At 36.4% G+C, this 13,979-nt stretch overlaps 1 protein-coding gene across 1 annotated transcript in view; it reads left to right on the top strand.

The window, feature by feature from the left end:
• Fam120c (family with sequence similarity 120C) overlaps positions 1 to 13,979 on the top strand; it is a 362,539-nt gene that overhangs the window by 106,565 nt on the left and 241,995 nt on the right. The window contains exons 5-9 of the mRNA XM_004647578.3: positions 7,507 to 7,606; positions 8,142 to 8,218; positions 8,654 to 8,934; positions 9,537 to 9,810; positions 10,390 to 10,561. Coding sequence (XP_004647635.1) covers positions 7,507 to 7,606; positions 8,142 to 8,218; positions 8,654 to 8,934; positions 9,537 to 9,810; positions 10,390 to 10,561 — 904 coding nt within the window. The remainder of the gene's footprint in view (positions 1 to 7,506; positions 7,607 to 8,141; positions 8,219 to 8,653; positions 8,935 to 9,536; positions 9,811 to 10,389; positions 10,562 to 13,979) is intronic.

Genomic DNA, 13,979 nt, shown 5'->3' with positions numbered 1-13,979 from the left:
TTTTTTTTTTTTTTTTTTTTTTTACTGGTATACTATATTGAACCTAATCACTGGGTTGCATCCCTGTGCACTTATTTATTTACTTGAGACTAGCTTTTGCTGTGTTGCCCAAACTGGGATTAAATTTTCAATGCTCCTTGCCAGCCTCCCAGAGTTCTGAGATTACAGATATGTCCTACAACTCTTGGGTATTGTTTTATTTTGAGACAGGGTCTCTAAATTATGATGTTCCCCTGGCAACTCTCAAACTTATGATTCTCCTGCCTCAATCACAGTTTATCTAGGTATTACACATATTCCTTTGTCTATATAAAGATTATTCCTTTGCTGTCCTTCTTTCTCTCCATTCCTTTCTTCATTGCAATTGTTATTGAACCCATGGCCTTCCTACTGAACTATATCACTAAGCCTGTTTTCATTTTGTATTTTGAGACAGAATCTCATTAAATTGTCCAGGGTGGGCTCAAACTTGTTATCCTTTTGCCTCAGCTTCAGAATTGAAATTATAGGTGTGCAGCACCATACCATGCTCACTACAGTTTTTTTAAAAGACCATCTCTTTATCAATTTACCTTTTCACTTTGGTTAAAAATCAGTTGTTACAGAATACAAAAAAAGTCTTATATAGTTCCTCTTATGACAGAGGATTAACATTCAGAATAATTAAAAACTAATAAAAAATAAAAATCAGATAGCCCATCATTAAATAGGCAAATGAATTGCACAGACATTTCTCAAAAGAAGTGCATATGGCCAATAAGTATAAGAAAGAATGTTCATCTTTAGCCATCAAAAAATGCAAATCAGAATTACATTGAGAATTTATCTCATCCCCATCTGAATGGTCATCAACTAAAATTTTAAAAAAAAAAGTAGATGGAGAACTCTTCCATCATGTTGGTGGGAATGTAAATTAGGAGAGCCATTATGGAAATTAGTATGATTTTTTTATCAAGAAAAAAGACACTAATCATACACCTACCATTTGGTTCAACTATACCATTCCTTGGTGTATTCATAAAAGTATTGTCTGGTATGGATGTCTTTGAATTTAGTGTGTTTAGAGTTTGCTGAGCTTCTTGAATCTCTTGTCTTTCACTAATTCTGGGGAAAAATTTAGCTATTGTTGGTTCAAATAGGTTTGCTGCTTATGGTATTTATGTCCTTCTCCGACCCCTGAGAATGCATTTTAGGCCTTTTGGTATGATCACATGCATTTCTGAGGAGGTCTTCATTTTTAAAAAAATGTTTAAAAAACATTCTTCTGTTCGTTCCTCTGTTTTTCCATCCTGGATAATTTATTTTGCTTTATCAACTTCATTGACACTTTCCACTTTTTCTCTGTCATCTTTCTTCTGTTGTATTGTCTATCCAATGAGTAGTTTTAAAAATTTTTATTTTTCTGTTTCTTTGAAGTTCTAAATTTTCCATCTTGTCCTTTTTTATAGTTTTTTTTCTTTTCTGGCTTTTGTATTTGCTTCAAATGTATTCCCCCAAAATTTTTTTCACGACAAAGATTTAACCTTTCTAATCCCTTACTTTCCTTGTTTTCTTTCTTCCTCCTTTACTTTCCTTCTTTCCTTTCTCCCTCCTTCCCTTCCTTCTTCTCTCCCTCTCAGCACTGGTGATTGAACCAGTGGCACTCTGCAACTGACCTCCATATTAAGTTCCATAAATTCATTTTCAGTATCTACAGAATTATGAGGAAAGTTCTCCTAAACAAATATAGGGGTAAAATTAAGCAATAGAATTTGAATATCTCTAATGAAAAAATCTGAAATGCTCCAAAATCCAAAACCTTAAAAAAAATCTTTTGAGGGAAGACATGAACTTTCTGGTAGAAAATTCCAAACCTGAGTTTATATGATGGGTCAAAGTCAAAATGCTTGTGCACTAAAAATAGTGTATTGTGTAAAGTTGCCTTTAGATTATATTTTTAATGAGGATGTGAAGCATAAATGAATTTCATGTTTAGGCTTGTTTTCTGTCCCCAAGATATCTCTGTATATATGCCAATATTTTAAAATTCAAAAAGTTACCTGAATCTAACACATTGCTGACCACAAGCATTTCAAATAAGGAATATACAATCTGTAGTGTTAAAGCAGAAGGTTATATTCTGTTTGACCTCTGGATCTATAAACAAAAGGGCAACTTGATTCAATACAGTCATAGAGCAAAGAATGAATTTCTCCATTCCAGGTTCTGTGCTAGGCACTAGAACATAAATGTAGATAAACACATTTTGTGTTCTCATAGAATTGAGATGGAATGGAGAGACAGAAACAAATAAATAAGTATAGTGAATGAAAGCCATAGCAAATAGAAAAAGACAACATGATTGGGAAAAGTTTTATGGAATTGGTACCTAGAAGGAATAAGTGTTTGCCCTTCAAGGCACAAAATAAAAGGTTATACTGTCTCATTGATGTCTGTTTCTTAATAAAATTAATAAAAATAAAATACAAAGGCTACATTGGGGAAAGTACATGTAATTCAGTATTTCATGAGATTGGATCATAGAGCTTTACTTACTAACATGAATAGTCTACAAAACATTATTGAGGAGACGACCTGGGGCCCTCTGAATCCTAATAGACCCAGAGCGCAGGCCTGGCGAGTGAGTGAGACTGTCCGGGGCCACTGGATCCTGAACAGACCCAGAGCTCAGGCCCAGCAAGTGAATGAGATGAACCGAGACCACAGGATCCTGAATAGACCCAGAGCGCAGGCCCAGCCAGTGAGTGAGAAGCCCGGGGCTGCCGGATCCTGAATAGACCAGGAGTGCAGGGCTAGTGAGTGAGTGAGACGACCCGGGGCCTGCATCCTCATTTGAACCAGAGTGCAGGCCCAGCATGGAACCCTTCAGCAGAACTCCCTGCAAAGAAGCTAGAGGCAAGACCCACCCAGCTGATTCAGGAGCAGAACATCTTGCCAGAGTGACACAAAGGGTTCAGCTTTAACGCCTGCAGCAGAAAGAAGTGGAGCACAGCAGCCAGATCCAAACAATACCCACTTGGAGGAATCTGAACTTCATAGATCTGGACCTGGTGCTAAGGTAATAACTGTATCTAAGCTCTACACAAAAGGTCAGAAGACAGTGGTATACAAAATGACAAAGAGAAGGAACAAAATGCAGTCTCAGGCCCTGAGTACACCCAGTACAAATGCAGAAGACACTAGCACTGAGGAAACTGGAAATCACATGCCAGATATCTCTGAAATAATAGCATTGACAGTAAAGAATCAACTTCAGAAAGGTATAGAAGAAATCAGATCAGAAATAATTTCGGAACTAAAAAATATAGTGGTAACTCTAATCAAAGAAGTACCAAGTGCTTCTAAAGAATATACTGATAAAAAATAGAGGAGAATATAAAAGTGATGGAACCCCTGAATAAACAATTTAGGAAAGAAATAGAATCTATGAAACAGGTTCAAAGTGATATACAGGAAATTAAAACCTCAATCACAAGCTAGCAAAACCGTTTGTGTGAAAATGAAAATAGACTTTCTGACCTGAAAGACACCATTGCAGCTAGTGAAAAAGTAAGAAAAGATCTCTTTAAAACAGCGAGGATGCAGGAAAAAATAATACAATACCTGCAAGACGATGCAAAGATGAACAATGTGAGACTAATAGGCATCGATGAGAAGGAAGGAGTCAATACAAATGATATAAAAAGAATATGGGCAGAAGTAATAGCAGAAAACTTCCCAAATATGGGGCAACAATCTGACATTCCTGTAACTGAAGCATATAGAACTCCAAATAATATCAACCCAATGAAAACCACACCCAGACACATAATAATCAAGATTCCAGAAATTCAGCATAGGAACAGTATACTAAAAGCCGCTAAAGAAAAGAAACAGATCACATTTAAAGGAAAACTCAGAATAATGGCTGATTTTTCTTCACAAACCATCAAGTCAAGAAGAGCATGGAGCAAAGTACTTCAAGTCTTGCAAAAAAACAAATTCCAACCCAGACTGATCTATCCTGCAAAACTCTCTTTCAAATATAATGGAGAAGTGAAATACTTCCATGACAAAGAACAACTAAAGAATTTCATGATGACAAAGCCAAGCCTACACAGACTACTAAAGGATGTTCTAGAGAGGGAGCAAATTGATCACAGCCCCATGAATGAGAATGGAAAGAACCCGCCAAATAGGGGAAACAATTAAACAGAGGAGAATAAGAGTCAGGAATTGATGCTGCTTTGGATGACCTAATAGACACATTAGGAGAACCTGAAGAAACTAACGAAGATAACACAGTATATGCTGGACCAGAAATTTCAGTATTGTGATCTGATATCTGTTAAAATTCATTCTCAGTAGCAGAGCAAATAAGGCCCCGGTCATATAATCCTAGAAAACACCTGGTATTCTGTGGCTTGGATAGAAAGTCATTGTCAATAATAACAATTTAAGATTTGTTTTGGGCATAGAAATAGTTCATCTAATGGTAGCTATGCAATTGTATTGATTCAAAAAACATTAAATTTTCTGTGTTTAAAAAAATAAAAATAAACTTTAAAGAAAAAAATTATTGAATTTAAAAACAAACTGGGACTAGTGGTCTACATGTGTAATGCTACCACTCTGGGAGGATGAAGCAAGAGGATCCCAAGTTCAAGCCAAGCCTGGGGAAGTTAGCAGCTTATTCCTGTCTCACAATAAAAAAGGGCTAGGAATATAGCTCAATGTGCAGGCTCTGGAATTAATCACTGATACCAAAAGAAAAGCAAAAAGAAGGGCCAGCCAAATAGCTCAGCACAGGGCACAAGTGTATCTAGTCTAGAGTTTTCTTTTTTTAAATTTTTTTTTTCCTTTTAGATTTTTCACACAGGGTCTTGCTAAGTAGTTAAGCCTGGCCTTGAACTATGTATCCCAGGCTGGCCTTGAACTCTCTGCCATTCTTGTGTCAGCTTTCCAATGCTGTAATTACAGGCATGAATCACTATACCCAGCTCAAATCCAGTTTTTGAGAGAGCAAAGTGATTTTGTTTCAAATTTAGACTAGTGTACATAGAGATCTCAGTTCCTGTGTCTGTGTGCATGCATGCATGCATGCAGATAAAGAGCTTGGAAGGCCCTATACATCCTCAATTTTAATAATCACAGTCTCCAAAAGACAACACAATAATGTTTGATAATTTTATTGTATATACTAACTTTCTATAAGAAAGATAATATTCAGAATTTTTTGTAGAAAATACTCAACACTGGAGCTGGATATTCTCATATACTGATGATAGAAATGTAATTTGAGATATGGGCTTTAGAAGGGATTTAGTGTCATGCATTAGTAGTTTGAAAATGATTATACTCTTTAGCCTAGTAATAACATGTCTAAGAATTAGCCCTAGGAAATAATCCAAAAGACCTATATAAAAATGTGCATATGCTTATGAGAGCATTTTCTGTAATGGAGAAGTTTGAAATGGCTTTAGTATCTTACATTGCATTTGTTGATATATCATGGAAGTCCTAAAATTATGTTTAAGAGGATTTTGTTTTGTTTTACAGCTCTGAAGATTGAACCCAGGGGCTCTCTACCATTAATCTACATCTGTAGGGTTGAAAGGGTCTTGCTAAGTGACCTAGACTAGGCTGGAACTTTAGCTCCTCCTACCTCCTCTCCAGTGGCATGTATTACAGACATGTGCCACCATGCCTGGCTAGTCAAGAGAATTTTTAAATAACATTAGGAAAGGCTAGATAAGTGATAGTGTCCCATCTCAAACCTTTCCTCCTGAGATAAATAATGATTCTTTTTATTTTCTTTCCTTCTTCTTTATTTTTTTTCTTTTGTGGTTCACAGCCTTGTACATGCTAAGTCAAATGCTCTCTCCACTGAGCTACACCTGCTCCAGCTCTATACCTGTTATTACTGTTGCCAAAAGTTAGTTTTGCCTCTATTTAAATTATATATGTATTCTTTCTTATGTGTATTCCTTTGTCTCTCATCTTTCATAATTCTGTATTTCATTCCCTGGTATGACTATACCACAATTTATATATTTTTTGTTAATATATATTTGTGCTATTTCCAATTTGGGGCTGTTGTAAATAAAACTCTTAATATTTTTGTTCATGTCTTTTAGTGGTGTATGCATTCATTTCTTGGGTCAATATTTTAAGAGTAGGATCACCATGGGATGAATGTCTGTTTGACGGAAAACTACCAAACTATTTTCCAAACTGTACCAATGTGCATTCTCACCAGCACTGTTTTGGAGTTCCAATTACAGCACATTCTTGCCACTGCTTACTATTGATAGTCTTTAAATTCATCCCTTCTGGTAAATTTATAGTAGTATCATAGTGTAATTTTATATATTTTTAATTGATTTTTGTTTTCTTCTTCATACTTTTTCTAACCAATAGTTTCATTTTTAGTATATTTTCCTAAGGGTGTATAGGCTGAAATCCAGAATTAAAAAATTATGGACAGTATATACTCTTTGCAGCATAACTTAGCCAAATATGAGAAATATCCTAAGTGTATGGTATGATGGAAGTGGTTATATATAATGTAGATGTATTTATAATGTTAAGATATGTAGCCATTAAAATTATTTACACAGATTGGTCAGAATAAAATATTGTGCATACAGTTTCAAACATAGAAGATGTATATTAAAATAGAATGACTATAAATTAGCAAATATTTTTTAAACTCTATAAGAAAACACTGAGGAGTTTGTAGTATGTGATTTTCTTTTCCTCTATTTTTTTCTTTAATTTTTATTAAACCTATTGGTACATTTTAGATACACATCATGATCACATTCATCATAGGGAACTTGTACCTATGCATGATATATTTTGGTTCCTCTTTTTTCCCTCCCATTCTCTGTTACTACATTCAACTCCACTTCCCTAACTTATTTATAATGCTTTATTTCCACTTGAACTTTTTTCTCAGTTTTTCTTTTCCCTCCTCTGATTTGTCTTTCCTTTTGAACTCTGTTTTTCTCTATCTTTACATATTTTTGTGAAGATCATGTGATCATTTTAGAGTAGCATAAAATAGGGCTGGCAAGATAGTTCAGTGATCTAAGCACCTGCCTGGCAAGCACAAGGACCTGGGTTTAATCCCCAGTACTGTGCTGGCCCCAGGAACCCCAAGCGTGCCAAGCCAGCCCTGAAACTGGGTATGGTGGTACATGCCTGTAATCCCAGAGTTGGGAAGGCTGAGACAGGAGGATCACTACAAGTCTGAACTGCATAATGAGGCCCTGTATCCAATAAATAAATAAATAAATATTTAAAAAGAATAACATAAAATATACGTAAATTTCGAATATGCCAGATTTTATGTTGTATATTTCTTTCTCCCTAGCTATTCTTTCCTACATAGTGGAAATTTTCTCATTTGGATTTCTTTAAGTATTTTATTTTTCCTGTTATTTTGACTTGAAAATGTTAAGTTGTATCAAAAAGACACTTGAATTATTTCTTTTTCTGATAATCTGATGTTGCAACATCTAGTCTAGGACAGAAGATAAAATAGAACGATTCAAGAAAGCAGTTGAGTACTATTCAGTTACAACCAAACTCTCTTCATTGCCAGCGGGCCCATCCTTTGCAGGTAAGGCTGCCATCTGACTGCCCTATTCATTGGGGGAACTGAGTTGGCCCTCCAGGAATTGCAGGGCCAGAGTGTAATCAATTATTTGTGGTTGTTTTTCTTGAAGTCATTCCTATTTGCTACACATTATCCTTTTGACTTCCATGTCATTAAGAAATAGCTCTGCCTTCCCAAATTTATGAATGAGTTACAAAGCCATTTCCTTAGCTTGGGCTTCTTCTAGAGCTCACCTCTATTCTGTCCCACTGTCTGAAAAAAAAAAGTCTTGTGTTTGAGATCAGACCTGACTTTGAATGCTACCTCTGTTGCCTATCATCTGTGTGACCTTGATAAGTCACATTTGTATGAAATGTGGATCATGATACTTCCTGTATAGGATTCTTATCTGTTGAAATAATTTTTTAAACTTCCTGGCATGGCACATAATAGCTATTCAATTAATTGTAGTATTTTTCATGTGATGATGGTTTAGTAGAATGTTACATTATTCAAATATTAACATTGACTGAAGTACAATCCTTTCTCTTGACTCCAGGCTTTCGAAATAATCATCTTGGAAATCCTTCCCTTCCACAAAATCATCTTGGCACAATTTCTCCTGGAAAACCAATGGTAAGCATGATTTATGAGACCGGAGACAATTTGTTTGCATTAAATTCAGGTTGCTTCCTGATTTTTATCATCTGAATTGAGTAGGTAGGGAGATTCTGTGCTATCAGACTGACTGTATATTCATACATTACATTCTACATTGATTCAGATAACCTATGTAAATAAAAATAGCATCCACATTAGAAACTATTTGGGCATTATGAAATCCAATTAGCCACTGTCAGAGAATGGTTCTAGGAATCCTGGATTGGTTCAGTGTCCTGCTCATAGTTGATTCTGTTCATATCACTTAGAATTATTTCTGCTTATTCTTAGTAGGTACTTTTTATCTCGAGTCCCTGCTATTGGCAGCATGTGTGTATCTTAGAATCTGAGGGACCCATCTTGGATCCTGATAAAATGTTAAGTAGCTTTTCTGTCTGCTTTGTCCTTTAGTTTCCTCACCATGTGCCCCAGAAAATGAAGTGTCCACCACCATTCTCAGTGGGATCCAACTCATCTCTCCTCTTTGCTTCCCATGCTCTGGGGGAATCCAATGCCTTTTCTGAGGATCCCACATTAGAAGACAGCCCCTTTGCCAGTTGGGCTGTCTCTTATGACACCTCTTCACCCCAGTTCCCTAATTACCTTACTTCCAAAACTTCACCTCCTTTGCGACCAGACTCTTCCCATTCTTCTTCCTCTGATGGTGATGAGCCAAATGGAGCCAGCTCTGAGTAAGTATTTGTATAAACATCATGGGAAAAGACTTCAGAAGAAATATTGGAAGTGTATATTTTTGCTTTCCTTTTCCTAGTCTTTGCTCTTTGGCCCATGCAGGTGGTGATATTCAGATACCCAGGGCATTGTAGTAAAAGGCAGCGTAGCTGTTGGTTAGAGAAACTATGGTATGGATGTGCTATGTAACATGAGTATAATTTTGCAATAATTGAATAAAAAGCAAAAGGAACAGCTAAATAGGTAGCTGTATTGCTTAGTAACTAAGACAGGAGTCTTACCATATACATTATGCCTCTAATTCCTGGGAAGCAGTGCAAATTATTTTATAAATAAGCAGCATGCAAACATGGCTTCTTAAAAATGAATAGAATTTGGAATTATTGCTGTGACTTTTGATTACTTTGGTTTATATCAGGTGAAAGAATCCAGGAAGATAGTAATAACCACTGAGAGGAAAATTATCAGGTCTAGAGCTAACCAAATATCCTGACCCTCAGAGAGGTTTCTGTTGTTCAGCAGGTTGAGAATGGCATAATAAGTGGAATACCTTTTATCAACCTCCCTTTTCTGTTCTATGTCATTTTGCTAAACTTTTTAGTCACATCACAGAAACAATTCAGCAGCAACCTGGATGGCAAGATTCCAATGGTGACAGAGGGTCTTGGGCACAACCTGTTGATGCTGGAGTTTCAGAAGCCAGCCTAGGTGATGTTGAGCCTCACATCCCATCTCTACTGTCTATGTCTACAAGGAACCACATGGACATCACTATTCCACCCTTACCTCCAGTAGCTCCAGAAGTCTTACGGGTTGCTGAACATAGGCATAGAAGGGGCCTTATGTATCCATATATCTACCATGTCCTCACTAAGGTGAGACAGCACATTAGCATTTACCTCCTTGCTCTTTATACTCACTGAGACTCTAAGTTGTCAAGTAAAAGTGTGATAGTTGATATCTAGAAGATAAAAGACCATGCGTGCTGGAGGCCCTCATTGTATTAAGGGCCTCAAGTGAGATGGGACCATATCATAAATAGATCCTTATAAGAGAATTATAATTACATTTGAAATGGATAATGCACCAAGTTGGTGGGCTCTGATTCTAGGGATAAACATATTCTAAGAAGAGCCTTTGTGCACTTGTTGCTTATCTCTTCCTCTACTTCTACACAATTGATCTTCTCTGGGCCTATCATGATGCCTAAGATAAGCTCTCCCCTTTGTCAGCTATAAGTTGATAATAACTGAGATACTTAATGTGGAATTATAGTTTAACAAGTTAATTGTGGTCAGCTTGGCTTCATACAGCTTCTTTTTAATCTGAAATGGCTGAAACTAATAGAAAATTTTGTAGTTAAGCTGTGTAATTCATTACTGGTTCTTCTAAGCTCAATTCCAGACTTTGACAAAACTCCTTTTCTCCTTTCCCTTGGATCATTCTCTTATTAGGGTGAGATTAAGATCCCAGTATGTATTGAGGATGAATGTAACATGGAGCTGCCCCCAGCCACTCTTCTGTTCCGATCAGCTCGTCAATATGTATATGGAGTCCTTTTTAGTTTGGCTGAGACACAGCGGAAAATGGAACGCTTGGCCGTTCGGCGGCGGCTACCTGTAGAAGGTAAGTGTTGTTCTAGCTTTGACAGTTTTCTTATTTTTTTCACATCAGAAAACATCTGTGCAACCACACCATGCTTTTGGCTATGGATCAGTCTTTAAGGAAATACATCATTCACCAGAATGACTACTACTGATAAGAACTTGCTGAGCTTTCTGAATATAAAAGTGCGTATCCCATAATTTTCCCCCTTATCCTTTTGTTTTGAGATTCAATCTTGCAGTTGATTGAAACCATTGGGATTTTTAAACTACAGAATGACGTGATCAAGTTAGGGTGTTCAACAGAACACTTTAGATTTCTGATTCTAAGAAAAGGGAGTAGATTGGGTGTACTTTGTCTATTCCTCTTATTAATTACAACTAAATTCAAGTATATTATATGTATAAAACAAGCACAAGGTACTCTTTATTTGAGGAGAGAAGGCATACTGGCTTATGAGTTTGGGACCCAAGAAATGATGCAGTGATACATTAGTGAATGCCCTAGGATTTTTTTATATGTCCTAGACTGGGTACATAACAAGGTGGCAGGAAGTCCTGACATGTCAACAGACCACTTGTACAAACACACACACACACACACACACACACACACACACACACACGCATGCATACATACACACACGCATATACAACTTATTTAATTTTTCTGGCTGAAGAACTAAAAGGAGAAACCTAGTGAAACAGAAAAGTTTTCGGTAATAACTATAGTAGTGAAACCAAACACCATGGAAAAACTGATCTGTCCCCACCATCAAAGGCCTTATAAAAGATCTGTTCTCACAGGCTATAATGAGGTATTCAGCTGCTCCTGCTGGGGAGGTATTCAATGAAGGCTAATTAAAAGCCAAGACTTCTGTTCCCACTTAGCAGTAATGAGGTAGTATCCTCTTTTATCTACCAGAGTGGTCAGAAAATGCCTGCTAAAACACATGATTTAAATACTATCTACAGCCTTTTAAAATACTCAAAATGTTAGGCTTTAATTGAAAATTCCTTGTTATATCAAGAACTAGGGCGGTTTTAAATTGAGATTTTATGAGCCAGGCATCATGAAGCACACCTGTAAAACCAGCACTCAGGAGGCTGAGGCAGGAGGATCTCTTCGAGTTCAAGGTCAGCCTGGGCTACATAGCAAGACCTTGACTCCAAAAAATAACGACAATATAAAGCACATCTTACACTGAGAAGAAATTAACAAGCTAACAAAAGTTTGAATTACTGGATAAAGATTTTGGAGGAGCTGTCATTAAAATGTTCTAATGATTGCAAGCGTGCTTGAAACAAAGGTGAAAATTCTAAAGAAAGAAAAAAGAAGGCTGGGGAGATTGGCAGTCAGAGTGCCTGCTTGGCAAGCTCAAGGACCCAGGTTTAATCCCTGGTACCACATGCCATACCAGCCTCAGAACCCCAGGTGTGCTGTAACAGCCACTGAAACTGGCAGTGATGGTGCATGCCTATAATCCTAGCTCTGGGGAGACTGAGACAGGAGGATCACTATGAGTCTGAGCTGCGTAGTGAGACTCTGTAATAAAATAATAAAAGATTTTTTAAGAAGAAGAAAAGATTAAAGAATGAAATAGAAATTGGGAAAAATACATTAACCAAAACAAAACACTGGACACAGGATGAGTTAAATGACAGAGTGGAACAAGAAGGTAGAATTAATATGCCTATAAACAAAGCAATAGAAATTACAGTCCGAATCACAGAAAAGAAAGACTTAAAAATGTGAACAAGAACTGATAGAATTATAACAAAAGATCTAATATCTGTATTATCAAGCTTTCAGGATATGAGAAAGAATAAAACTACAGAAATATTCAAAGAAATAATGTGTGGAATAGCCTCAAATTTAGACCTACAGATTCCAGAAACTTAATAATAACTCCTACAGAATCTTTATAAAGATAGGTCATGATCACACTTTCCATGGTTAATGAAGTTTACTGAAAGGAGCCAGACACAGATGATAGGGGAAGTACTTATGGGAAAAAAGAATTAATAAGCAAGAGGATCATACAGTGAAGGAGAGCTACATTTCACAAGCAGACTTACCCTAATAGAACAGCAAAAGGTGGCAAACTTTTGTTATTTTTTAAAGCAAGGTATTTCTATGTGACTCGGCTGTTCTCATACTCCATGGACAAATAACTCTTCGTCAAATAAGAGTAGTTGAGACTCTTGGCATGCACCACCCAGCCCAGCTAATGTAGGCTTTTATACAGAAAGAAAATAATAATTTTAGCCAGGATAATGGTGCATACCTGTAATCTCAGTGCTCAGCAAGTTCAAGTAGGAAGATTGTGAGTTTGAGGCTAGCTGGGGATATGTAGCAAATTCAAAGCCATCTTGGATTACATAGTGAAACCCTGTCTCAAAAAACCAAAATCCAAATAGAGGGATGGCCAAATCGCTCAGTGGCTTAAAGTTCCTGCAAGCAGGCACAGAGGCTGGGAGTTTGCTGAGACTGCAATTGAGACTGGTCATGGTGGCACACACCTGTAATCCCAGCTCTTTGGAGGATGTAAACAGGTGGATCACTACAAGTCTGATCTAGCAGTGAGACCCTGTACACCCTTCCCTAAAATACAAAGAAAAATAGGTAAAAGAAGAAACTTGGAACATCAAGGACAAGGCAAAAAGCAGGGGTGGGGGGACATGGACAAGCATATAGGTAAATAGGCTTTCCATCTTTTGAAATTCTAAATTTTGTTTTATAGTGAAGCAAATATTGTAACATTGCTTATCATGGTTCTTCATATACTGAGAGAAAACTGTTGGTTTTTCTTTTTTTAATTTTACTGAGAAAAATAGTTATGAGACAGTTTCAAAACATTTTACTAGGACAGTTACAATAATTAATATATTGCATATTGTTGTCTTCATAGTAGTTATTCATAGTAAAAGATACAGAAATGATACCCTCTCCAAGCATTATTAGTACAAATCTTTCCTCTCATTGAATGAAGAGAAAGGTGTATATCTATCCTATTTTGTATATGCAAATACAAAATGGTCCTTCATTTATATCAACTTATTTTTAGTGTTGTCAGAGGTGGGTATTCCAGAGGATTACAGAAAATGGAAAGATATTCCCTACTTCTTGATAGGAAGAACCAACATTATGAAGATGGCCATACTCCCAAATTGTTGTCCAGAATTAATGTTTTAGTTTTTCTTTTTTTTGCAGCTTTTGTATTTGCATTTATTCTTTTTTTTCAAATTTTATTTAACATTTTATTTTTTATATAATTTTATTGATAAACAAATAGCAGTGAGACAGTTTCAAATCAAATCGCTAGGACAGTTTCAATAATTAACATATTCCCTACTTCTTGATAGGAAGAACCAACATTATGAAGATGGCCATACTCCCAAATTGTTGTCCAGAATTAATGTTTTAGTTTTTCTTTTTT

This window comes from Octodon degus, unplaced genomic scaffold, assembly GCF_000260255.1.
Source record: "Octodon degus isolate 3935 unplaced genomic scaffold, OctDeg1.0 scaffold00314, whole genome shotgun sequence".
Lineage (NCBI taxonomy): Eukaryota > Metazoa > Chordata > Mammalia > Rodentia > Octodontidae > Octodon > Octodon degus.
The sequence above is the reverse complement of the archived record's forward strand: the minus strand, read 5'-3'. Positions and strand labels throughout refer to the sequence as shown.